This window comes from Bos indicus x Bos taurus, chromosome 4 (assembly GCF_003369695.1).
Source record: "Bos indicus x Bos taurus breed Angus x Brahman F1 hybrid chromosome 4, Bos_hybrid_MaternalHap_v2.0, whole genome shotgun sequence".
NCBI lineage: Eukaryota > Metazoa > Chordata > Mammalia > Artiodactyla > Bovidae > Bos > Bos indicus x Bos taurus.
The window spans coordinates 27215018-27242598 of NC_040079.1; the positions used below are offsets into that span (position 1 = coordinate 27215018).

At 42.5% G+C, this 27581-nt stretch overlaps 1 protein-coding gene across 1 annotated transcript in view; it reads left to right on the top strand.

Annotated features, from left to right (window-relative positions):
- Positions 1-26727, top strand: part of RBM28 (RNA binding motif protein 28) — a 32352-nt gene extending 5625 nt beyond the window's left edge. The window contains exons 6-19 of the mRNA XM_027539079.1: positions 441-512; positions 1148-1313; positions 1482-1624; positions 6118-6190; positions 8324-8433; positions 11019-11092; positions 12095-12230; positions 13246-13310; positions 15034-15192; positions 18545-18694; positions 19015-19089; positions 21514-21770; positions 22335-22434; positions 24896-26727. Coding sequence (XP_027394880.1) covers positions 441-512; positions 1148-1313; positions 1482-1624; positions 6118-6190; positions 8324-8433; positions 11019-11092; positions 12095-12230; positions 13246-13310; positions 15034-15192; positions 18545-18694; positions 19015-19089; positions 21514-21770; positions 22335-22434; positions 24896-25030 — 1715 coding nt within the window. The 3' untranslated portion in view covers positions 25031-26727. The remainder of the gene's footprint in view (positions 1-440; positions 513-1147; positions 1314-1481; positions 1625-6117; positions 6191-8323; positions 8434-11018; positions 11093-12094; positions 12231-13245; positions 13311-15033; positions 15193-18544; positions 18695-19014; positions 19090-21513; positions 21771-22334; positions 22435-24895) is intronic.
- Positions 26728-27581: the final 854 nt, after the last annotated feature.

Consider the following 27581-nt stretch of genomic DNA (forward strand, 5'->3'; position numbering starts at 1 on the left):
TAAACTGACCTTGAGGTTACTCTGGGTATTGATTTACCAGGTACTCTGCCTAAAGAAGGGATTGGCTTGGAGACTTCCTAACTTCTGAGTAATGTGCAGATTATTCCAGAATGTCTGTTTTCCCTCTTGCTAATCTAACTGGAAACTTGATCTAACTGGAAGCACTGTACTAACGCTTTTTTTTTTTTTAAGTCTATCTTATCCCAGGTGTTGTGACTGTGTAGAAAGGCAAAACTTCTGTTCATTGATAAAAAAAGGTTAAGGGTTAAAAGAATAGATACCTACCAGGAGTTTTGTTTTAGGACCAACAGCCTCTGAATCTGCAGTTTATATGCCTCCTTTGGTTCCATTACTGTCTTTGATGACTAAGAAGTTGTTTATAGGAAATAGGAATGTTAAAGAGAAGAACGCCTTTCTGATGCTACTTTTGTGTCTGACAGGGCGGACGGTGGCTGTGGATTGGGCTGTGGCAAAGGATAAATATAAAAGTACGCAGTCTGCTTCTGTCCCAGGTGAGATGCAGTGGTGTGGAGTAGGCGGGGTTGTGTGTCCTAACTGTGTGCAGGTCCGCATTGTACCATCTGGTGATCTGGTCCCAAAACAGGACCTTTTGAGTCCAAGCTCACTCCTCGATGTGGATGTGAGTAGTGGAGCCCAGGTTCATTGTCCCTACTACTTGCTGTCCTTCCCCAGTTTTCATAATACGGAGTGATGGAACATTATAAATAGGGACGCTTGAGACTTGAGTTTTATTTAGAAAACAATTGGCTTTTAAGCCACCAGGAGCTCAGAGAACAAACCCACAGAGGTTAAAGCTCATAGCTGGGCTCCAGAGTGTTCCCTGTGCTGGCCGTGGCACACAGTGGTGGGCTGTTTGCAGAGGCTCAGTTGCTGAGCCAGGTTTTAACCTTAAGGCTTCTGATGAATGGAACAGTCTCCAAGGAAACCTCAGGGATGAGGGGTTTTTGTTGTTTGTTTTTTGCTTTTTTTTTTCCCTCATACTTTCTCCTGTTAGGTAGAGAAAGAAAAATATATGAGCGTCTGAAAGACCATAGGAACCAGTAACTTGGGGTGTTAGGTACTGTTGTTTAAATGACCTTGTTTTGGATACTCGATGAATTCCTAACTTTCTTTATCGACTATGAAGGTGAGGAGAAGAGGCCTGAACCTGAACATCAGGAATTGGATCAAGAGAATGGCAGGGAAGAAGAGGATATGGAGGAGGGGGAGAATGAGAGTGATTATGATGATGACGAGGAGGAGGAGGAGGATAAAGAATCAAAGCTGCCCAAACCTGTACAGATTCACAAGAGGTACGTGGCTCAGTGTATTCTGAGACAACAGAGGAAGATTTAGGACTGTCTCTAAGAGGAAGGTGGTATCTTTCCCTGGCCCCAACATTGGAGAATTGGCATGAGTGGTGAAGTTGGATAGGGCCCCCTCTCAGCCCAGAACCTCAGTTCTGATCTGTGCCATTGCAGGGCGGTCAAGAGGCCAGCACCTGCAGAAAGCAGTGACGAGGAGCATTCTGATGACGACAGCGACCTGGAGGAAAGAGATAGTATTGATGGTGGAGAGGACCTGGCTCAGAGTGATACCAGCAGTGAAGAGCAAGAGGAGGAAGGTTTGCCTGGACTTTTTATAGACACTTAAATTTAAAATAGTTTGCTGAGAAGTGGGCATCAGTTCCACTCGGGCCTCTTTTTAAATAGGACCTTAGGATGTCCTGTCAAACTTGTGTTTAAATGCTGAAAGGGAAACTTTTATATTCCTTTCTTCTAAAGATATTTTTGTTTTTTAAATGAGTTTGGAGTGGTTTTGAGGATTAAGATTCTTAGGGAATTTAAAACCTAGCTTACTGCTGAGGTCTTGTCTCTCTCTCTGTCTGAATTATCCATGTTGAATGAATAATTGGATAAACAGGATATTGCATCCTGCCACCAAAGTAGGTCCTCTTTCATTAATCTGATTATTTTATTTTTGTACTAAAATTACATTCTATTAAATGTGACAAACTAATTTCCCATCCCTGCTGTATTATTCCATTCTTGCTGTTGTCTGTAAACAACAAATTATATGAAGTAGATTTGAAAACCCAAAGAGGGTGTTTTTTCCCCTCAGTGATTAAGAATATTATTTGAAGTGTCTACAGTGTTAGCAGTGGAGAAGGAAATGGCAACCCATTCCAGTATTCTTGCCTGGGAAATCCCATGGACAGAGGAGCCTGGCGGGCTGCAGCTCTTGGGGTCGCAAAAGAGTCAGACACAACATAGTTACTAAAACAACAACAACAGTGTTAGCAAACCCCAGAAACTCAGCTTAGGATATGCTACTCAAAATCAGAGGTACTTAAATCACTGACACCTTCCAAGATGGAGACTAACAGCAGCAATAAAGTAATCCATTATTATAGCAACAAACTACTGAATTCAGAATTTTTTATCTGGAAGAGGTCAGTTCTTTTTAGCAGTCATCTCTGCCTTTCATTGCGTGGGCTTAGGAGTCAAATCACGTGGGTTCAAGTCCTGACTCTTTCATTTCCAGCTGTATGGACCGGTCAAGTCCTTGCCTCTAGTGTCCTCATTACTTCATCTGTGATTGGATATTAGAGGTCCTCATCTCCTGACATTTAGAAGAGTACCTTCCCTACAGTAGACTCTCAATGGTATTAGTTGCCTTTGTTGCTACTGTCTTTTTTTTAGAAAAGAAGGGCTTCCCTGGTGGCTCAAAGGTTAAAGCATCTGCCTGCAATGCGGGAGACCTGGGTTCGATCCCTGGGTTGGGAAGATCCCCTGGAGAAGGAAATGACAACCCACTCCAGTATTCTTGCCTGGAAAATCCCATGGACAAAGGAACCTGGTGGGCTACAGTCCACGGGGTTGCAAAGAGTCGGACACGACTGAGCGGCTTCACTCACTCACTCACTCCAACAGTCTTCTAAAAAATGTGCGAGTCTTATGAAGTTAGATGTGAGATGGCTGCTGATAGAATCTTCTGGCTTTAGCGGTAACTAGGATGGATGTAGAGGCAGTTTTTGAGTTCTGCTAACTAGAATGTAATCTTGGCATTCCACTACTCCATCCAGTTCAGCAAAACAAGTCCCCTCTCCTCTTCATTCACTTAAAAGAAACACTTATTGAACACCTACTAATGTTAAACTTTGAACTGAAAAAAAAAATCCTTGTTCTGGAGGTTTTGATCTGGCTCCTTGACTTTCAGTCCCAAAGAATTGGCAAGAAAACAAGCAAAGACCAACAAACACTTCTGCATTTGCAGAGTTTTTTTTTTCAATGTAGATAAACAAATTTGGAACTGATGAATGAATGTTATTCTGTGCATACCCTTCCAAATTGTGTGCAAATAAATGCCCAGTGTTTGCTGTTTGAATTGTTGTAATAGATGCTGCATGTGACAGTGATTTTTGAACCTGTCAGGATAGAAAAATGTACCTTTTCTTTTTTTTTTTTAAACTATTGTTCAGTTGCTCAGTTGTGTTTGCCTCTTTGCTACCCCATGGACTGCAGCACGCCAGGCTTCCCTGTCCTTCACCATCTCCCGGAGTTTGCTCAAACTCATGTCCATTGGTGATGCCATCCAACCCTCTCATCCTCTGTCATCCTCTTCTCCTCCCGCCTTCAATCTTTCCCAGCATTAGGCTCTTTTCCAGAGTGAGTTCTTTGCATAGGTAGCCAAAGTATTGGAGCTTCAGGATCAGTCCTTCCAGTGAATATTCAGGACTGATTTCCTTTAGGATTGACTGGTTTGATCTCCTTGCAGTCCAAGAAACTCTCAAGAGTCTTCTCCAACACCACAGTTCAAAAGAATCAATTTTTCGGTGCTCAGCTTTCTTTATGGTCCAGCTGATTTTTCTGTAGCTCAGATGGTAAAGAATATACCTGCAATGCAGGAGACTTGGGTTCGATCCCTGGGTCAGGAAGACCCTCTGTAGAAGGGAATGGCAACCCACTCCAGTATTCTTGCCTGGAGAATCCCATGGACAGAGGAGCCTGGTGAGCTAGTTGGTGGGTCCCAAAGAGTCAGACACGACTGAGTGACTAACACTGCTACTACTCACATCCATACATCTGACTACTGGAAAAACCATAGCTTTGACTATACAGACCTTTGGCAGAAAGGTGATGTCTCTGCTTTTTAATATGCTGTCCAGGTTTGTCATAGCTTTTTTCCCAGGGAGCAAGCATCTTGATGGCTGCATTCACCATCTGCAGTGATTTTGGAACCCGAGAAAATAAAATATGTCACTGATTCGACTTTTCCACATCTGTTTGGCATGAAGTGATGGGCCCAGATGCCATGGTCTTAGTTTTGTGAATGCTGAGTTTTAGGCCTGCTTTCACTCTCCTCTCTCACCCTCTTCAGGGCTCTTTAGTTCCTCTTCTGTTTCTGCCATTAGAGTGGTATCATGTACATATCTGAGGTTGTTGATATTTTTTCTGATATACACACCTTGGTTTATTCAGACAGCAGATATTCAGAATGCCTGCAGTGCTGGATACTGGGTGAACAGGAGTGAATTAAGAAAATAAAACCCCATGTTTCCTAGAGATCACAGGTGTAGCTTGTTTAGCAAAGGGTTTCAAATCCTATCTCTGCTCCTTTCTTGAGGTATGACTTTGGGGCAAGTTACTTAACGTCTTTATAACTCAGTTTCTTCATCTATAAAATGGCTCTAATAACTACATAGAGTTGTGAAGATTAAATTTTTTTACTACTAATGACTTGATGGATGTGAGTCTGAGTGAACTCCAGGAGTTGGTGATGGACGGGGAGGCCTGGCGTGCTGCCATTCATGGGGTTGCAAAGAGTCGGACACGACTGAGCGACTGAACTGAACTGAACTGAATGACTACCAATATTATCATTGGTAGATAATGGTAGAATGACTACTACAATATTATCATTGTACTGTTCTGTGCCAGTAGTGGAGTATAAACCACAATTTTGAATTGAAATGGGGATAAAGGACCTCCTGGGGCATTTTGTAAAACTAACCAAACTTTCATCAAGAATGTTGGATTCAAACTCCACTTATTTATTGAGTGAGGCAGGTCATTACAGAATCAAGAGTGGTCAGTAAGTGGTCCTTTAGTTTCTTTGGAGGTTTTTATTCACTAATCAGGTCTCCCTTCTCCCTTTTTTGTAAGTCTGGCATGTTGATTTGACCATATGAGAAATCTGAGGAAATAAACTTTTTCTATGAGGAGAGAATGGTAGACACCTTAGAAGCAAAGAAGCTTTTACACTGAGAGAACTGAGAGACCTTTAATTCTACAACCAGATTCCGCTGTCTCTTCTTTGACTTGAAAAAATGACTGATAGACACTAATGAGAGAAAATTAATTTAAAATATATGTGTGGTGCACAAGGGTGTAATACAGAAACTAAAAGTTCCTCACCAGTCCTCCCAGTAGTCCCCCAAAGTAACCGCTGTTATTTCTTTTGTATCCTTCCAGAAATTTTCTTCATATATATAAGCATATATGTCAATTCTTAAAATCAGTGAATCTCCCTTAAACCCAAATCCACAGCCACTTAAGGCCCTTCCCCAGAGACAACCTGATGGGCTATAATCCATGGAGTCGCAAGAGTGGGATACAACTTAGCGACTGAACCACCAGACAGCCAGTGTTCTTGTGTATCTGAGGATAGTCAGTATAATACTTCTGTAAGCTAAAACATGAATGTATATGCACTGGTGTAAAGTGTAATGTATATTTGTCTATGTGAATGTATTTTTTTTTCTCTTCGGATGTTCTACATTTTACATTTCTAGAAAGTTTACCGTCAGACAGTGTAGGGGAATCTCTTTCTCTCTCATTTTCCCCCACACCCTTACCACAATGAATTTAATCTTTTTTGATTTTTGCCAATCTTCGGTGAAAAATAATATCTCATTTCTGGTGCTGTGTCTTTCTTTAATTATGAGTGAGTTTGAGGATTTTCATATATTTAGTTGCATGTCCTTTGTTCATTTTTAATTGGGTTTCTTCTTAATTTACGTAAGATCTTTATATATTTAACAACTTAGCTGTTTGTTGTAAGGCTTGCACTAGTCCTAAATTCAGTTTGTTGGTTTTCTTTTTACTTTGGATATAGAAGTCTCAAAGAAGAAGAGGAAGAAGAGGAAACTACCCTCTGATGTGAATGAAGGGAAGACTGTCTTTATCAGGTATGACTTTCTGTCTGGAGAACTGCTGTTTCTGTTGCCTTCGTAAGTTTTTCTTCTCTTCTTCCTCTCTCCCTTCTTCTTCTTCTTTTTTTTCCACTAATTCTGTTAGGTAGGCCAAAAAGTTAGATGCATGTAAGACCATCAGCACATCTGCCTAGGAACGTAGCACACGATGAGAAACGTGTGGGAGAATCGACTATACACAGGAGATAAACAGCGGGGGTCTTTGTATCTTGTCCTCATTTAGATTTCATTCTTTGTAATTGGGGTGGCGTCAATGGAACAAATGAATTCTTCAACTGTTATTAATAGAAGCATCTTGCTTCTGGCCTTTGTTTTAGGGTGAGTGCTGGGGAGGGATTGTACCTCTTGTCCCGAGTTGATTCTCTCCTCACGCCTGACTGATCTAAAGTCACGTCCATAAAGTGAAGCATCCCGTCTGTTTCCTGGAAAAGCGAGAGAGGGGGAAACCGTGTCATGTTGCCTTTGCTGTTTCAGTTGCACTGACTGCGTAGGTTGGCATTTTCAGGAAGTCGGGATGTCCTTGGCACACCTCAACGGCCTTTTCGTCCTTTCTTAAGTACTATTTTTGCTAGGGCTATTTGGGTCTTATTTTAGAGATTTCTGTTTTATTCTCTTGTACAGTCTTTTAAAGATGGTTTTCATTATGCAAGTAATTTATGTTTATTGTGGGAAATTTAGGAAATGAATAGGCAAAAAGACATACACACAAAATTAACTTTCATCACTACTCAAGGAATACCCTTGCATGTGTTCATATCGTAAATACTTAACAAGGATGATTTCAGCTTATACATGCTGTGCTGTAGCCCATTTTCTTCCTTTATAGCACGTCTCTCCATTTTTTTTTTTTACTGTGTTATTTGGAATTTCCATATAAACAATTTCATGTTTGTAGAGAATTCTGTGTAATAGGGATGAGGAATGTCACACTTAGAAGCCTGTGACCTCAGTACCAAGATTCCCTTCCTTACACATCTTTTTAATTTAAAGAGAATTTAGGAAAGTAAAGGGATGAAAGAGAGAAGGCTATGAACACGATGAGGCAAATTAGAAGCAATAATGTAGCTAGGATGTGTCTTATTGCAGAAAATCTTTTTTATCTTGGTTGCTCAATAAGATGAAACTGTTGATGGAGCTGTTAGTTGAGCAAAAGAGAAGTAAAATTGTAGATATTTATTTGGAACTCTTTTTCTTGCCCCTGGAAGGCTGTGCATAACTGGGTTAAGAACCTTTACACTATGTTGAAGTTTAGTAGAACAAAATCTCCTTCCAACATTTTTTAATCCCATCAAGGGAAATAGTAATTTTCTCTCTCTCTTCCTCTTTTTTTATTTTTTTGTACTTAGCTAATAAACTTTACCATGTTTGGTTTTGAGTTACTATTTTGAAGGATTTTCTGACTTTTGTAAACTTTTAACTGAAACCTAGATTTCATAGGAATACAGAGGAGACATTGAGATGTTTGATTTCTCATTTGCTGTCAGTCTTTTGGTTCTCAGGGAAACTAATTTTGGCCAATTTAAGTGAAAAACCTGGTTTGTTGGATGAATGTTAGGGTAGCTCACAGAATCAAGGTTGTCAAAGAGCAAACCTCAAGAAGGGCCCTTTGCTGGGTCCTTTGCTGTGGAAGACTGTGTGATCCTTTGTCTGAAGACACTCATTCTTGTTTTATCCCTTGGTGAGGTATAACATGTATTCTGTAAAGTATGTGTACAACCCAGTGACATTTTTCATGTATATAGCCACAGATATACATATACCTTTATATGTGGAGATACATATATATGTTACAGAACATTTTCAGCTCCCCACACTGCTGTTTTGAGGTGAATCTGTGTCTGCAACTTCTGATGTTTGTATATGTGTGTTCAAGTTTTATATTCCTGGGAGAGAGAATCTGGTTAACAGAGGAAGGTCAGTCAGTTATGGCCGATGGGCAGAGTCATACATCAGTGGCCTGGCTAGTGGGGGTCACCCCTTGGTGCTGTCCTTGGGGAGGGTGGTTCCGAGGAACCACTCCAGATGATGTCTGACTCACTCACCTGGTACTGGAACACAGGGTCTCACTTTTGTAATTGACCTCTCTTGTGACCTGATTGTCCTCCATAGAAACCTGTCCTTTGACTCAGAGGAAGAAGACCTTGGAGAGCTCCTGCAGCAATTTGGAGATCTTAAATATGTCCGCATGGTCTTGCATCCAGACACAGAGCATTCTAAAGGTATTTGCTGTCATCTGGTCAGGCCCAAAACGATTGAGACCACTGTCATGGGTACTGATTAGGCTACATGAGAGCATAATGTGTGCCCTCCCAGGGGTCCACCGTCATCCAGGTTTCTGTGATCCATAGAAGCACCAAGGACATTCTGAGGTTGTCTTCCAGTGATGTCAGACTCAGCATCTGTCATGGTGTTGCCAGCCGTAATTTTGTCTAAGCTTTTTAAGCTCTTGCTTATTTACTTTAGGGTAATGAATTCCATTTGTTGTTCTTTGAATTTCAAATGTGATAGCATCTCATGGGTATTAATCATTCCACAGTGCTTGAAATTACCGAGATATTTTTCAGTTGCTTTTGTTAGTGAGGGAAGCTGATGGAAACTTTGTTGCAATGCCAACAGTCAAAAGGAAAAGCAGAAGTGCTGCCTTAGTGGTGGTGCTGGTTTTTTTTTTCCCCCCTAAGCTATTTCTTTTGAGCTTAAAGATTGACCACTCCTCATTCTAATATACTGTTGTTAGATAAGCATCTTTTCAACCCATTCATAATCTTTGATTTTTATCAAGTGCAGTTGTTCTGCTAAAGCAGTGACTTTTTAATTCATTCTGGTTCTTGATCCCTTTGAGATCTAGCAAGAACTCTGAACCCTATCCTCATAAAAATGCCATTTCTGAGTGTTTTGGAGCTCTCTGGAGCCTATCTATGGATTAATTACCTCCATTCTAAGTCTTATTTTCCAGTTTGATGAAACCTGATCATTTTTGGTTTTTACTTAGCTATAGAAGATGTAAAATGAGGTAGTGTAATGGAAAAAAGACTAACCTGCTTTCTGGAGGTTAGGGGTCTAATCCCAGCTAAATCACCAGCTGGGTGATTTTTTGGCACCCATTTAACCACTGTGGGCTTCCGTTCCTTATCTGTACAATGAGTGGGTTCAACTAGAGTAATCACTTCAGGTGCTTTTAGCTCTGATACTCAATTATACTTCTTGGACCTTCTCCATTTTTATTTTTCTGAAAATGGGCAACTAGAATTGCATAGAATGTTGCAAGTACTGTCTGATACTGCTTGACTTTGGTCATCTCTTTTATCTCTTTCTGAGTGCCCTAATGTATTGGGTTGACATTTTTAGAATGGAGTCTGTGGTTGAACTGCTCAATCTCTTTCTTGGTCTGTTAATGTTAGCTGAGAGTTAATGGTTTTAATAAGCATAGTTTTTGTTTTTTTTTCCCCATGATACGTTGTCTTTCCCTAGCTCATATTAGATTTTCCTGGCACTTTTTCTGCCTACTCGCACAGCCTTGGCTGCCTCCTACCCCTCATCCCTGTCAGCTGCTGTTTTGCTGCCTGGAAGGGCTAAGTATTATCTGAAGACTTTTGGGGAAGTGTTAAAACTGACCCAGTAGATGCCCTGGAAATTCCCATGATAACATTCGTACCCATTCAGAGAGAAGAACCCACCTCATTTTCTGCATACTGGACTTCTTTCTGTATTACTTGTTGCTTCCTATTGATTATCTGTTAAGGGTGGATGTCATGGTAGGTGCTTTGGATGTAGAAACAGCCAAGAAACATGAGCTTTCTTCCTGAGACGTTCAAGTCTTTTAGGGAAGATGCTCCCTGACATCCATAATAGAAATGGGAGTGGAGGATGGCCTGGGTGGAGTGTGGGGCAGGGGAGGGATGCAGGGGTACTTAGCCCTGCCTGCAGGAGGCAGGGAAGGCAGGGAAGGCCTCACTAGATGTGGCCTTTGGGTTGGCCTGCCACATGCGTCCTTGCAGCTAGTTGGCTGCCATTCATTCTTACAGGGGCAAAGGGTCAGTGCCACAGTAGCTCTAGGAAATATGACACTGCCTTCCTCTGTGAGGGAAGAATTAAGGTTTATAGGAATGCTAACAAAATATTATGGAACTTAATTTTTTTTTAGTTTACTGTAAAGTGAACTTTTTTTTTCCCTTATAAAAGCTGCTTTTTATCAAAAGCAAAAGATTAGGGTAGTTGATAGGCCCTGCCTCTAACCAGTGAAAGGTATACCTGTGGAAATTCTATAGCAGGAGTCAAAAGTTGAGCTCATGACTTTCCAGTTCACCACTATATTCACAGGGTAGAGGCCAGGGACTTTTACTCCAGGAACTAGACCTGCCCTCACTTGATGCCTCCTTAGGGACTCTGATGACAGTGAGATCTGTAGTTTCAGGCTTAAGTGGTTGCTGCTTCATTTTTTTTTTTTTTTTTTAGTCCTCTAACAAGCACGTAGAAAGTAATACTGAAACATTAGCCTGGAATTGCTCTAGTATTTCTTGTGGATATTTCTCATTGCATGAGATGGTGCAACTAAAGTTTCTAAGAAGCATTAGAAAAGATGCAGGCAGTAATAATAAAATTCCATTATGAGCAGGTGTGCCATCTTGCCTGTCTTGAACCCCTGGTGTTGGACACAGTACTTTTTAGTTAAGTTTCATTGTACTTAACACAAGGATGCTACTACCCCTTCCACTTCAGTCAGGCTGCCACCGTGCGTAGTGTTGTCTTTGGCTTCCAGTGGGCCGTGCGAGTTTGGGATCTCACCTGGTTTTGTCTCTCTGTGCAGGCTGTGCATTTGCCCAGTTCATGACTCAAGAAGCAGCCCAAAAATGCCTGGAAGCTGCTTCTCCAGAGGCTGAGGTAAGGAAGACATCCTTTACTCTCTAATTTAGGTGATTGCCTCCCAAGGGCAACAGCTGATATTTCCACAAAACTTGATTATTATTATTGTCAATGATATGAAAACAATAAAGCTAAGACTTACTGAATACATAGTGTGTGTTAGGACTTCCCTGGCGTCTCAGCTGGTAAAGAATCTGCCTACAATACGTGAGACCTGGGTTTGATCCCTGGGTGGGGAAGCTCCCATGGATGAGGGCATGGCAACCCACTCCAGTATTCTTGCCTGGAGAATCCCATGGACAGAGGCGTGTGGTGGGCTACAGTCCATGGGGTCACAGAGAGTCGGACACGACTGAGGGACTGAGCACAGCAGAGTGTGTGTTAGGCGCTGAGCTTTACACGCATGACCTTGTTAAATCCTCACCTCAGTCCTATAGGTGTTTGTAAGGTGAGTAACCCTTTATAGGTGAGGAAGTAGGTATAATAATCTATATTATGGGTCAGTTTCTTACATCAGTCTCTATCGTAGGCTGATGGCGTGAAAGACTGGGACAAGAAGGGATTAAGGCCATCTACGAAGTGGAGTAAATGAGAGAGAAAGTGTGTAGGTGATAGAAAATTTTTCTGTGTGTTCTATAACCAAGTATAGATTGTTTTGAGCTGAGTTACTGTGTATTGCCATTGTCTCTTAAATTCTCATGAGTAGAGTTATCAATACTATTCCATTAGCTTTCTTTAGCATACTAAAAATTTGCCTATTTACAGATCGTTTTTCTTAATTTGGTCCTACTTTGGGACTAATCAACTCCCTGAAAACAAATGAACACGTGGCCTTTGCACAGCTGTGCTAAATACTGTTCGGCTCAGTGATCCACTTGCATCCAGCTGGCCTAAAACACCCTAGCGGCGGGGTCCACACAACAGTGGGGTTTGCTGTTTTCCCTTTCCTTCGTGCTCCTTGTCAAGTGCTTAGTTTCTACTCATCATGAATTTTGAGAGAGAGGTCGCAATCTGTTTCAGGGTGGTGGACTTAAACTGGATGGCCGGCAGCTTAAGGTTGACTTGGCAGTGACCCGTGATGAGGCTGCAAAACTCCGGACAAAGAAGGTGAAGAAGCCAACTGGGACCCGTAACCTCTATCTGGCCCGAGAAGGCTGTGAGTAGTGGCAGGGAAAGGGGAACCAGGCTTCGGAGAAGCTGGCCACTTGCCATGACAGCAACCTGACAGTAGTGTGTTTGGAGCATGTTTCAAATTAAATCCCTGCATCCTCTTTAATGGTGGTATATTATTATTATTCTACTTTAGCAGATATAGCAGATTCCACTTTAACAGATGCACAGCTGTCTGTTAGGAAGCCTTCACCCAGTTCATGGATTAGCCAGTCCCCACTCTCCTTTCTGACTGATGGATTGCCTTTAGACCTTTTCATCAGAAGATTATCAGGGCAGAGAGGGAGGAAAAACCCAAATTACCTTTGTCCCTTGTCATCATTTCTGATAGGTTTTCTGAAGGAGTTGAAAATTATGACTAAAATTACTCTTTTGGATTACTCATGGATTTAAAATATGCACTGAGTACCTTTCCCTTAGTGTCAGAAAGATAATCAGAAATTAGCTTTAATTAAGATAAAAGAGAATTCCTTCCTTTAGGTCACACAATATTGCTACTTGCTGCACAGCCTTACTGCCCGGACTAGCAAATGGAAGGCCGTTAACCTTTGAGGCCGGGCCCGGTGTTATACAGTGTGGCTGTTCTCTTGGTTGGCTTATCTCACCGCTTAGAAATGGCTCCCAAATACATGAGCAGGGAGATTTCCAAGGACAGGTCATAGGTAGAGCATATTGGCATTCCAAATGCCTAAAATGTACTTATTTCCAAAACTTCCTTTAGGCCTTCACATCTGACTTTGGACACGACATGAAATTTTTTGAAGGGAAGGAAGAAGGAGAACAAAATCACAAAATGTTCAGTTTTAGTCCTTGAGAGCAGCTCATAGACAAGAACTTAGCCCTGTAGCCTATTTCTGGACCTACCCAGATACCACTGTGTCCTGGCCAGCATAGTCCTCTGGGCCCTCTAGAGAGAGCTTGCATCATTCACATCACATTCCTCTTATTGCTCAGTGAAAATTCCCTTGCTGATGTCTTGGCCTTTTTCCCTCTTTCTGCAGTGATTCGTGCTGGGACGAAGGCTGCAGAGGGTGTGAGCGCTGCTGATATGGCCAAGAGAGAACGAGTGAGTAGATTAGGCACCAGCTTCAGGTTCTGCAGGACTCAATATAAATCAATAAATAATAATGCTGAAGGTGCTCATCAAAGAGCCAAGCAAGTCTCGGTCACAGGTGCTACTTACACTATTGTTAGAAAACAGGTGTACAGGTGGAACAAACACTAGCCCAACATTACACATAATACCATGTCAACATTATGTACTGGGTCTTATTCTTTGTTTTTGGAATGCTCAACAGTATGTGTTTCCCAGATAGTATGCTTCTAGATCATGAAGTAGACACTTAAAGGCTCGGGCTGTATATAATTAGGTGTCAGTATAAATGCAGAGTAACATGAGAAAGGAAGGTCAGTGTGGGCTAAATAGGGAAGTGCGGATGTGGGTCTTGGAAGGGAGAGATAAGATGTATTTTGTTGGAGGGAGGGTATTTCCAGATTATGAAATCATTTTAGGAAAACCCCATATTATGGGATTTTTAGTGATAACTGGTACTGTTGAGTTCCTTTGCTGCTTAGCAATCTTTGTTCCAATAATTTTTACTTTTGCCCGTATAGTTTACTTTAACAAAGCTAAGCCAGCCTAGAATGGTAAAGATGCATGATCATTAATAGAATTAGCTCTGGAACCTGAAAGTGCAAAAGATGACGGACAGAGACGAGAATGTAGTGAGCCCGGAGGCAGCATTTCTTTTCCATGCAGGCTCTAGACTGGTGTCCTCGACGGTTTTTGGTAGTGAGCATCTAGAGATTATGGTATGTGGGGAGCATTGGATGCCCTTTTCTGATCATAGTGCAATAGTGACACATTTAATTCTCCTTAAAGTGAATTTTTCTAGCAAAAGGCTCACTAGATTATATGTATTATAATTAAACAGCAGACACAGCTTTTCCTGGGAGAAAAATCGCACTGTTGAATTTAAGCATGATAACCCTTCAGATAGCGCTTTTCATATTTGTTTCCAGGGTATTTATTTTGTGAGTTGCTGTAATAGTACCTTTACCAAATAAGAAGTGGCAAAAATGAAACTTGATAAAAGTTTAACGTAAAACTTATTTCTGCTGAGCTGCTCTTAAGAAACAAGTCAGGAGAAGAAGGTCACCCTTTCACTTTAGAGATAGATTGTCCTGGGGCCAGTGCTTTGTGCAACATAGGTCAGGCTCTGGAAACTTTGTTTCTATTGACGTTTTTTTGCCTCAAGGTGGCAGAGTTGAGACAAGACAGTATTCTGTCGCGTATCCTTTAAGTAAATCCATTTCCTTTTGGAAGGACTAAATAATCAGTTTGAGTTGGTGGATAGGTAAGGACTTGGCACAGATGTTAACTACAGTATTATTTATTATTTGCTTTGGGCCAGATTTGAGCTTGGGATTTTATGCATATTACCTTATTTCAGCCTCACATCAGTACTGAAAAATCGGTATTATATTTTGATCTGCAGTTCTACCCTGTAGGTGAAATTATTGAGGCTTAAAAAGTGTTATGTAACGTCTCGAATTCAGCCTGACTCCAGAGCCCATGATCTTATCACCCACCCCCGCTCTTGCCTCCTCGAACCTTTCTTTCTCTGTGTGCTGGGCATCATCAAAAGGCTGCAGCGTGGGTGATTTCTATTATTTTTTCTAGATGTGTGGTTACTGGATTGGGGTCATGGTTCTTTTCCTGTTGGAGAATTATGTGCCTGTATCTTTAAAGAGTAGATTGTACTGTTGACAATTTGTTGTTCTTTCAGTTTGAGCTGCTGAAGCATCAGAAACTCAAGGACCAAAATATCTTTGTCTCCCGGACCAGGCTGTGCCTGCACAATCTCCCAAAGGCTGTGGATGACAAACAGCTCAGAAAGCTGCTGCTGAATTCCACCAGAGGGGAGAAGGCGGTGCGCATCAAAGAGGTGAGAGTTGGCCCTGCCCACTCGGGGCTTCACTGCTCATCCTGGGTCAGAGCACATGTTTAGTTCAGGCTGTGGTGCTAGTGGGTTTCGCTGGTGGCTTCAGCAGTAAAGAATCCACCTGCATTGCAGGAGACATAGGAGACACAGGTTCAATCCCTGGATCAGGAAGATCCCTTGGAGGAGGAAATGGCAACCCACTCTAGTATTCTTGCCTGGGAAATCCCATGGGCCGAGGAGCTCGGCGGGCTACAGTCCATGGGGTCACAAAGAGTCGGACATAACTGACGCGACTGAGCACGCGTGCCCATGGTGCTAGTAGATTGACAGATTTTCTCTTGGGCTCATTGTCAGCAGACAAGACTGTGTTTGGTGATTTTCATGGTTTGGGGAGGTTTAAAAAACTTTTTTTCCCTTCTAAGAACTGCTTTTCACATCTGACCAGTTGCAGCAGAATGTGCAGAAGTATCTGCACTCATGACTTAATTTAGCAAGCATTTATTGGATACCTGCTGCATTCTCAGCATTATACCAGGTGCTGTAATGCTAGTTTTCTTGCAGAGAAAATAATCTATGTCCTCTGCTCCTTAGAGGAGCATTTCACTACCATTTAGGCTCTTGCACTATAGTAAGTTCTCAGTGCCCTGTGGTGGGCACAGGGAGTCACTCAGGTCTTCAGCAGTTGTGTTAGACAAACTCTGAGCTCACACCAAGACGTAGTCAGGCTCTGTGTGACTACAGGAACCGCTGTCCTGCCCCCACGGCGCCCCCACATGCCTGCTGTGGGATTTATTGCTACACTGTCCTGTAATTATTCATCAGTCATTTCTCCCAGCCACACTGAGCTCTTTGAGAGCAGGTGTCATCTCATTGTTCCCAGTTGTTGGCATAGAAACTGGCACATAGTCATCTCTTGATCAGTGTTTATTGAATAAGCAGCATAGCCAGTATTATGAATCTACTTTGCTCTGATTCATCACCATAAACTATTTTCCTACTCCTGGAAATCCCCTTCAAAATGTATGATATTGCTATTCAGGGAATTATAGGAGAGAATGTGAGCATAGCTGACACCACTGTTAGTAAAACCATTCAAAGAGTTACTGTCATAGGAGTCAGTTATGTAATTTCTCATCAGCATCTGTGGTACTTAGTAAGAGTCTGTATATCTAACACCTGTCATCGCTTAGAGACATGTATGTGAGTTTTATAGTATTTGCATTATATTGAATTTTCTCTTTAAATCTTTCGTATGTGTAAGTATAGTGTTCAGCTAAGATAGTAAGCTTTTTGAAGATAAGAGCCTCATTTTATGCTTTTCTTTTTTTAAACGAATACCTGAATCATTTTACTATACACTGAAAGTTAACAACATTGTAAATCAATTATACTTCAATAAAAACTTTTAAAAAGCCAAAAAATCAGTTATATTTTCTTTTGAAATACAATCCAAATTTCTTAATCACTAAGAAAACTAAGGAAAAAAAGAGTATCAAGACACAGTTTCTATGGCTCTGTTATAAAGCATGCCAGACTAGCCACAGGTTGCTGCTACTGCTGCTAAGTCGCTTCAGCTGTGTCCGACTCTGTGTGACCCCATAGATGGCAGCCCACCACGCTCCCCCATCCCTGGGATTTTCCAGGCAAGAATACTGGAGTGGGTTGCCATTTCCTTCTCCAATGCATGAAAGTGAAAAGTGAAAGTGAAGTCGCTCAGTCGTGTCCGACTCTTAGCGACCCCATGGACTGTAGCCCACCAGGCTCCTCCATCCATGGGATTTTCCAGGCGAGAGTACTGGAGTGGGGTGCCATTGCCTTCTCCAGCCACAGGTGAATATAATGTAAATGTTCAGCTCAAAAATAAAAACAACCCACCAGTAGTGCTGAGGGATGGAGTATTTAGTAACATCCCCACTGAGGATGAGAATATTTCCACATTGTTTTGAGTGTACAATTTTAATGTTTTGCTAAGGTGAGTCTTCATCACATACCACTTCATCGATGCTGTGCCCAACCAGTCTGCCATCCGCAGTGGGACAGTATCTCCTGATGGCCCCTCCTCTGGCCATGGGTGGTAATCACTTCACCTGCTCAGTACCGTCCTGACTCAGTCCTTTCATTCTTCTACTGTGTTCAAAAGACTGTCAGCTTCTCTGCCTTGGGCATCACAGTCGTTAACTCTGAAGGTCCAGAATAAATCTGGATCCAGGCGAGTAAATTCTCAAATTGGCAAAAGCTGCCATTTTTATGTAGGTTGCTAAATAGCCATGGTCCCGCCAGGTGTGCACTGACTCCGTCATCACCTGCTCCCAGAAAATGGACTAGAGGCCTTTGGAACAGTCTCACCATCCAGTGGTCTCACTTTGGCTCTTGAGCATGAAGTCGAGGGTGCTGTGCCATGCTGCATCGAGGCGAGTCCCTGGGCCAGGCCTGGGGGCAGCAGCTGAGGAGACTGGAGGGCTGTGCAGCGTGTCCGGCTGCCTATATGCTTTTCTTGATTTCCCTGCAGTACATGGCACCGTTCTAGGCACAGAGTAGATACTGGGCATATACCAAATGCGGCATCCACATGTCCCTGATACCTAGACTTCTCCATTACCCGACAAACACAGCTTCCTGGGAGTGAAACCATGTAAATGATCAGTTTTCCCAAAATACCCTGCCATTCCTTGGTGCCCCAAGATGCCTGGTACAGCTTAAAGTTTTAGGAAAAAATCATTCAAGAGAAGATCTGAGCTCTGAGCAAATATAGCTGAAGCTCCTTCCTGTATTTCTGAGGCTATTTGTTGGTCAGGATCTTCCTCATGCCAGAACTTTCTTATCTAAAGCCATCAGGCCTTCATCCTTCCCTTCTTCAGTAATATTTCTTCTGAGTGGTTTCTTCAGTGAGGAGACCTGCAGACAGCACTTCAGTCCCGGTGCTGATTTATACCACCCCAAGTACCACATACCTCTCAGCTTGTATGTGCTGTCACATCAGCAGTTAGCCATTAAAATTCTTCTTGGGAAGTTTATCTGCATGCTTATTTGGAGGTCTGTGTGGATGTTTGTAAACCCTTAGAAAGCAAGAAAATACCTATTTAATGTGTTCTGTGCTCTCAGGTGTATTCTAGTAAAACAGACATTCATAAGTGTTAACTCCAGTAAAACTCTTGTGATGGTGATATAGATGAAGACTGTTTCAATAACCTAATTTCTTGTTGAAGCTGTTAAGGGTCTTTATCCTCTAACTATGGCTGATTCATGTCAATGTATGGCAAAAACTACTACAATATTGTAAAGTGATTAGTCTCTAATTAAATAAATTAAAAATAAATCCTCTAACTACTGATTCTTTTCCTCACTCTACTGGTAGTGTCGGGTGATGCGAGACCTGAAAGGAGCTTATGGGAAAATTAAGGGTCAGTCCTTGGGCTACGCCTTTGCAGAGTTCCAGGAGCACGAGCATGCCCTGGCGGCCCTGCGCCACATCAACAACAATCCGGAGATCTTCGGGCCTCAGAAGGTGAGCCTTGTCCTGTGGCGGGGGACCTGTCCTCCGGGGGCCATTTATGGGAAGCCCTCTGACACTTGTGTGATGGATAAGAGTGGCAAGGCCTTGGAGAAGTGAGCGGTGACTCAGGTGACGGGATGATTGGAGGGAACTCTAAATTGGGTAGTCTGCTCGCAGAACTGGCCCCTTGCCTCTAAGTAGAGGGAAGTGAGCAGCACGCTCTGACTTGCAAGCAAGAGGGTAGTGGGGGCAGGGGTGGCGAGCATCTCAGCTCCATTGCATGCTGAGATTAAGAAATCAAATGAATGATAATCTGTTTCCTGCTGCTGCAGAGACCAATAGTGGAATTCTCTTTGGAAGATCGAAGGAAACTTAAAGTCAAGGAACTGAGGATCCAGCGCAGCCAGGTACAGAATTGAAATTTTTTTCTTTTCTCTTTATTTTTTTAGTTGTGGTAATATATGCATCACATAAACTCTACTATTTTAAGCATACAGTTCAATTTTTTTTCAGACCATATTTAAGCTCCTGTTTTGTTCAGTTGTGATTCTGTTCCCTTAAATTAGGGCTCTGCCTTGCTAGGTTCTTGGTTACGCTTTCCTCTTAGTTTCCTAGAACTCTGCAGGCCGTCTCTCCTCCACTGGCCTGGCTGGTGGTAGCTCCACAGAAGGAAAGGGAGAGGAGAAGCAGCCCGATGGCAGTCAGCAGTGCTTGTACTGCAGTGTTTGGTGATGGTACATGTCAGAATTAATAACCAAGGTTAAGTTGTCCGTTACCTGTAGAGTTCAGCTATCTCTTCCGTAATTCTCTTTTCATCTTGTACACTCCAGAGGAGTGATTCCTGGTAGTTTTAGTACTGTTTCTAATCTAGTGTAGTGTAGAGGAACTCTGGGAACAGAAAGACTCATGTTCAAACTCAGGCTCTGCCCCTTTCTGAGTTCCTTGGCAAGTTACTACCCCTTTCAGCTTCAGCTTCTAGTTTATAAAAATAGGTTTAATATCATCTGTGTTAACATGTGTAAGTTGTCTCACAAGCTACACGGTCAGTACACAGTTAGTACTCATTCTCTCATCCATCATGCCACAGGACATAGAAGACCAGATTATTCTTGATACCATAACTCTTACAGATCTCATCGATAGTATACCTTGACTTGGATATATACCAAACATTTGCTGTGTTCTGGGTCTTTATGGTGTATATCATGAGCATGACCCATAGAAGAGGAGTTTCAGTGATGCATACCATGACCCTAGATTGGAAAAATCTGGGTTCTGCTTATTATTTAAGGCAGCTTTGTTATTGTAGTTATAGAATTATTTACTGCCTCAATCAGAGGTGATTCTGTAGCTTCTGGCTTAAAAAAAAAATTCAGGTGGCCTTATTTGTTATCTACACTTACGTACATACCCGTCTTTCTGTGTAAAAGTGCCCCTTTCCCGTGACTCAGGGATCCTTCTCAATTTCCATGCTCATATTCCCCAAGTGACTTTTCCCCACCTCTCTCAGAAGAGAAGAGACTTTATTGCTTGTGCTTTCATGAATGTCCTTAGGCTCTTTTTCAGTTTTTTACTTGGTTTATATCTCTTTTCTCCACTGGGCTGTGAGTTCTAAAAGGTAGACACTTCTTTCTTTCATCTGCACCCTTACCACTTAGAGACTGGCACATAAGAGGCATAAAATAGATCTTTGTTCTCCCACTATGCCTGTTTAGATTTCTGAGGTGAAAAGGACAGAATAACATTATTATTACTGCATTGATTTCACATGAATCTTCTTTGTCTTCCCCCACTTGTGCAAAATAAATATGTAACATACTTTATGTCCTCCTCCTCATGTCTTTTCCTTATCTTCATTTCATTTATTTTTTTCTCTAAGGTTCTTCCTTTTTTTTTTTAATGTGGATTTGAGTTTCTAACCTGTCGTTTTACCTTTCTTAGTAAATTCATTTAGTATTTCTTGCAATGAAGGTCTACCAGTGATAAATTTCCTTAATTTTATTTTGGAGGTGGGTAGGTGCCTCACCGAGCGGCTTGCAGGATACTAGTTCCCTGACCAAGGATCAAACCTAGGGCCCTGGCTGTGAGAGCACCAAGTTCTAACTCCTGGGCCCCAGGGAATCCCCATATTTCTTTAATTTTTGTTTGTCTGGTAAAGTTTTGTTTTTCCTTCACTTTTGAAGGATAATTACATGGATATAGAACTCTAGGTTGGTGATTCCTCTGCCACACACACATACTTTTAAACACTTTATTCTGTTTTCTTCTTGCTTACATGGTTTCTGAAGGGAAATCCAGTGTAATCTTAACTTTGTTCCTCTGTGGGTAATGAATTTTCCCTACCTCTGGGGAAAGATTTTTCTCTTTGATTTCTTGCAATTTGATATGATACGCCTAGATGTACTTTTTTTTTTTTAATCCTGTTTGGTGTTTGTCTGAGCTTTCTGAGTCTGTGGTTTAATGTCTGTTGAAGTTTGAAAATCTTCAACTCTCATTACTTCAGGTATTTCTTCTCATTCCTATTACACCTGTGCTCCATGCTGCTGGCCCTTTCTTGTTTGTTTTCTGCTGGCTTTTGAGTTTGGGGCGTACCTACACTTTCTCCTCGTTTCTGCATGGGAAAAGGAAAATGGTTGTTTTGTGTCCCCTACCCAGTAACCCTCTGTTATGATGTCAGGACCTGTGAACTGCTTGTGTTCATTTTCTTAAAGTCTCTAACTATTTGGGGGAAGAATTCCCCTTCTCTCACCAAACTCAGTCCTCTTCTGCTGCGTGTTTCCAGCAAATAAATCTCACCTAGTAACCAAGTAGCATTCTCTCGTCTTTTGCAGCAAAAAGTGAAATCCAAGCCTGGAACTGGTGAGCCCCAGCAGGTACCACCAGAACCTGGGAAAAAGCAGCAACAGAAGGCAGCTCAGAACCACATGCAGGAACAAAGCCAGGCCTCCGTGCGGCAGAAGGGGACAGCAGACTCTGTCTTGTGGGCAGGGTTCCAGACCAAGGCCGAAGTGGAGCACGTGGAGCTGCCTGATGGGAAGAAGAGAAGAAAGGTCCTGGCGCTCCCTTCACACCGAGGCCCCAAAATTAGGTGAGATGTGGGATGGCTTCTCAGAGGGTTTGTCTTACTTCGCCATTTTTCCTCCTTGGGGCTTTTGTGTGGATGAAAGGGATGCTGGTTGCTCCAGTCCCGCATGCAGTATCTCTATGCCGGCAGAGTCACTCTTGCACCAAATGGAGGCCAGAACAGGACTGGCCTTGGGCCCCTCAGAGGGGCCTTCCAGGGTGGGCTCTCATGCCGCTTTTCTCCTCCTCTGAAGCGCTTCCTCTTGTCTTGATGGCTGTCTCTGAGGCCCACCTACTTGAGGTTTCTGTCCAGAACAACAGATTAATGCTGTCAACAAAAATCAATCTTTACGAAATTTTTGTTAAGTAAACAATGGTTTTTAAAAGTCCCTTGAGGTTTTTAAACCAAAGCAAAAGACAAGTATACAAATGTTGAGCCCTAGGACATTCTGTTGCAGTATCCCTTGATTTCTCAGGGGCTTAGAAAGAGCCAGTGTAAGAAAAGGCCTTTTATCTTTTGGGCTGAGAAAACCTCAGGAGTGCCAATTAGAGGAAGAACTCAGGGTGACACTTGACCATGTTGTTTCAGGTTGCGGGACAAAGGCAAAATGAAGCCTCTCCCTCCCAAGAAGCCAAAGCCCCAGACAAACCACCAGAAGCAAGAGAAGCAGAAATTATCTTCCAAGCAGGTAAGTTCTGTAGGCCCTGAGGCTTTGGTATGGCACAGGTCTGCCGGGGTTGGCAGCCATTTGAGCCTTGATTAGTTAAGCAAAGGAAAAGACTTCTTCTAGATTGCAGTTCTGTACAGGGCTGCAGATGTGGAGGTACATAGTCCTAAAAGTAGGGAGAAGAATACAATGGACCCCATGATTTTGTTACTGTGCTTCAACAATTATCTTGTTTTACCTACCCACCCCCACCCCATCCTGTGAATATGTTACAGTGAACTCTACCTCACTTGTGGATGTACCCCATGTAGAAACATATCTCAGGATTTATCTCCAGCTGATCAGGCCTTACACACATATGGTGGCTCATATGGTAAAGAATCTGCCTGCAGGGTGGGAGACCTGGGTTTGAACCCTGGCTTGGGAAGATCCCCCTGGAGAAGGGAATGGGTACCCACTCCAGTATTGTTGCCTGGAGAAGTCCACGGACAGCAGAAACCTGGCGGGCTGTAGTCTGTGGGGTCACAAAGATTGAGACACGACTGAGCGACTAACACTTGCTTTCACTTTAAACACACATACACACAGACACATGTTATGCGATCATCACATCTAATGAAATTAATAAGAAACCCTTACTAGCTAATGTGTGGCCCATATTAAAACATTCCCAGTTACCTCAAAAATACATATTTTTAAGTTGGTTTGTATAAATCGGGTTCCAAACAAAAAGCCGGGTTACTTCCTTGACCGGGGATTGAAGCAGTGCCTCAGCAGTGAAAGTGTTGAGTCCTAACCACTGGACCACCAGGGAATTCCCTGTATTTGGTTTTTAAATCTCTTAAATCTTTTTTCCCCTATAATATCCAGTCTTCCTTACTACACCCTTTTTTCCATGCTATTAATTAGCTGGATCAGCCAGGTCCTTGGCCTTTTAGAATATATTACCTTTTGAATTTAGCGGCTTTCTTCCTTGTTGCTATCATTTAACTTGTTCCTGTAGTACCCCATGTTGCTTACAAACTGGACTTTAGGTCCAGAGCCTTGATTAGATTTAGGTCCAGTTTTCTTGGTGAGAGTATTTCATAGGTGGTGCTGTGTGCTTTGTGTTGTATTGTACCGTGAGGTGCATAGTGTCTGGTTGCCTCTTTTTTTTTTTTTTTTTTTTTTACTTTTTATTTTACATTGGATTATAGCTGATTAACAATGTTGTGATAGTTTTAGGCGGACAGCAAAGGGACTCGGCCATATATACATGTATCCATTGTATACATGGGTCTAGGCTGCCACATAACATTGACCTGAGTTCCCTGAGCAGTGCGGTAGGACCTTGCTGGATATCCATTTTAAACAATACTGCAACGTGTGCGTGTCAGTCCAAATTCCCTAACTGCCCCGTCGCCCCATTCTTCCTCCCTTGGTTGCCCCATTTTTAGTGATGCTCTGATTCATCAGTAGCCTTAGAGATTGTCTGCTTCATCCCTCCATTTGAAAGTCTTAGCACCCATTGATGATTGCTGTTTATTTAGATATGTATTTCAGTACGAGTTGCAGAATGGTAATTTCTTAATTTTATCAATCCTTATGTGTTTTTTAAGTAAAAGTCTAGAAAAAAGAGCCTTCCCTTATCAACTGTTTGGCTACCACAGAATACCATTTGTGTAGGAAAAGCAAGGTAATTGCTAGAGTTTTTTTTTTTCCTTTTTATCAGTTCCCAGAGTAATGAGTTGTTTCCCTACCAGCCTTCTCTGAGAAAGTAAGGTTTTTGTAGCGTTGTGACTTTGCGAGCTTCTGTGTACTTGACATGTTTCAGCCGGATGCAGTCATCATTCTGTCCCATCGGAGGCCAGCAGAAGCCCCTTCAGGTTGACTCCTGTCCTGATGCAGCCTTGTCTGTGGTAGTGTCCTTGCTTCTAACACAGTGGGATGTCCCCACGCATCTGTTACTTGGTCAGTCCTGGCATTAGCTTCCAAGGGGCCCTGGCTCTTTTTAGTAGAAAGTGGTGGTCATGCGTTCTCGATCATTTGAGGTCAGGTTTTCTTTTTTCCTTGCCTAGTCCCTTTATTTTAAGGGTATAAGATGCATTTGCCGTCTCATCCCACTCAAGAAATCTGTGTCTCTGGGAAGCCTCTGACCCAGCAGACCATCTTATAGACGTCTCTTTGAAGCCCTGTAATCCTTGGTGAAGGAAAGGGCAAGCGAGACCATCTGGACTCGAGGCTGACTCATCCTTGAGGAGATCTGTGTGAGCATTTGGGAGTTGGAGTGGGAGTGGTGTTTTAGCGGGGTCCTTCTCTTAAGCATTCCTGGTCTGTTTTCTCACCAATGGACAGTCATTTTGGGGTCACTCCCTGGAAGTCCCTCATGTGGTGGACAAGATCTCTGAAGCTAACTCTCTTTCTCCCTTGGCTGGCCCGAGGGTAAGGTAATGCTTAGTGCTTGAAACTGATTATCTTATGTTTCCTTTCCTTTCATTTGTAGGTACCTAGGAAAAAAGCTAAAGGAAATAAGACGGAAGTTCGCTTCAACCAGCTGGTGGAACAATATAAGCAGAAATTATTGGGACTTTCTAAAGGAGTTCCTCTTGCAAAGCGGAGCAAATGGTTTGACAGTTGATGATGCTAGAAGACTGGGTAAGGAGCTGGATTGTGTGCATCTTGGTAAGGCTTCCTCCCCCCGCCGCTTGTCACTTACGAGGGAAGAAGCCCCCTGAGAGCGCTGCCACTTCGGGATGTCAACGTTTGGACTTTGGTTCCTCCTGTGCGTGGTTAGCTAACCACAAAGAGGAATATCAGAAAAACATGTGACGCTTTTTACATATTCTGAGTGAAGTTGTGTCTATTAATTCTTACCCATTTTAATTGTGTTTCTCAAATGGAAACAATTATAAAAAGCATTCTTGACTGCCGAAGTTTTAAGATGTATATTTTGTTAAGTGTCTTCTCTAAATGAGATAATTTGTGGCTTTTTGAATAATAGACTCTCATTTTTAATATATGTGACTCCTTTATTATAATTTATAAATGTCTTTAATATTCCCAACTCTCATTCAGTCATGTAGGCCTACATACTGCAGGAATTAAGAAAGAGCAGAGAAAAATGATTTCCAACCTAATCTCTGAGGTTGGGAGAAACTTGGAAAGTAATCGAGGGCATGGGGCCTGGCCAGGAGCAGTGCTTGATAATTGTCTGCCAAGTAAGTGGGGAGTAGCTGGTAGTTAACTTGAAGTCATTTGCAGTGGCCCACAGACACCAGCCTGGCTGGTGCTAGCCTGCATTTCCTGTCTTCCAGCACCACCTCCTGTGGACTCAAGAGATGTAGTGGGTAGTGGAGAGAGCAGTGAGCAGGAGGCCAGAGAAAGAGTTGGAAATACAGCATAGAATTCTTAGTTCCCCAGTCCAGTCTGGTGCTATCATGAGAGATGCTTTCTTCAGAACCATTGCTGACCTAGGGATATCACTGTTTCATTGAAGTATCTTGGGAAACCCGTGAATGCTCAGAAATACTCTTAACTGGCTTAATAATGGGTAAAAGAGAGACCATGAAAATGCTGAAAGCTTTTGGAGAGAACTTGTCTCCAGAGTTACCTTGAGACTGTGTGACCTGGGGAGTCCTGGCAGCAGCTTGGCAGCCCATCAACCCTAGGATGGGGTCAGACATGTTATTAAGGGTGTATTGATGCATAGAATATCCACAGCCTATCTGTCCTTTGCTCTGTTTTCCCTTCTCCAACTCTCTGCCCACCAGACAGTTTTTCCCCTGTTGTCCAAATATCTATAAATTAACCTTTAAAAATAATCTTAACATTTAGGATAGAGAACAGTTGGTGTTCATTCAGATAGCTTTGCCAGATTTTCTCAGATCCAGATGTTTCTCCTGACGGGTTTAGCAACCCGGTATGTTTAAAACATCATTCAGTTGCCCGAAAAGTTCTTTAAAAAGTTCTAGGGTGAATCATCCACTTTCTCAACACCCAGATTCCTTGTGTGACGTCCTCCTGGGGGGCACATTACCACCGGTTATCTGGGAAGCCTCTTAGCTTGCCTTGGGAGTTTTAATGCAAGGAGAATTGTGCCCACTTCTGTACTTCAGAGCCTGATGTTTCATGAAATGGAATTTTCTGAATTAAACATGAAAGTGGACTTACGGGCTCCTTGGTTCAAAAACAACATCAAAACAAGCATTTCATTTAACATCCAAGACTGAAGGCTGTCGGTCAGAACTGTCAAGTGTCGGTAGATTTTCTGGCTCGATTATGCAGCAGCTTGACTCAGAGATACTTCTTGTAAATAAAGAGTCTTAAGATTGTGTACTGGCTGTTTTTTTGCCTTTTTTTTTTTTTTTTAATAAGAGGGTGGTGTAAGTGGGAGACTCGGTCGATGTGAAGTCTCCGCTTTGATCCACAGTGTACAAGTCCCTTCCTCTAGACTTCGCCTGCGGCAAGGATTCTGCCTCCACTGTCTTGAAGTGAGGTTTCCAGCTCCCTCTATTACAAAGTCAGGGCATGTGAAGTTGTTCTTGGAAATACTTCCAAATGTCCTCTGGTATGTTTTTGTCTTGAAAAGAGGTTTTCCAACTAAAAATTCAGAGTACAGAACCTCAAGGCTCCAGAGAGCTCCTTCTCAGCATATATTTGACCTTCAGTCATCTGAGGAAGCAGGAGGTCACGTACGCATCTGTGAGTGCTGACCACTCAGAATCTTCGGTTCACAGGCCCTCTGGCTGACCCATATAGCCAGTTCATTGCTTAATATTCTTGTCACTCACTTTTTGAGAAGTGACTGATGGGCTTCTGCCAATTTTGTCATGGAACTGGCAACACTGCCCACCCACCTTGGAAAGTTCCTGAGACTCCTCCATGGACTGCTCCCTCATGGCAGTAGCCATATCATCAGACTGAGGATTCCCGAGGTAAGATTGCATTTCCGTTTATCTCAGATGATGCTCAGCTGTGCTTTCTCTCACTCAGTCCTCACTGGCGCTTAAAGGACCAGGATAAGGTTGCTTTGTTACCTTCGGGCAGAGTAAAAATTTCCAAACCTCCCTTTGCCCACGGTTGACTAATTTAGAAGTTACACAGATGCACTGTCTTATTTTGGTTCTTTTGTTCTTGTCCTGACGCCTCTTCCTCTCCAGGATTAATTGCAAAGTCCGAGACTGCTCATT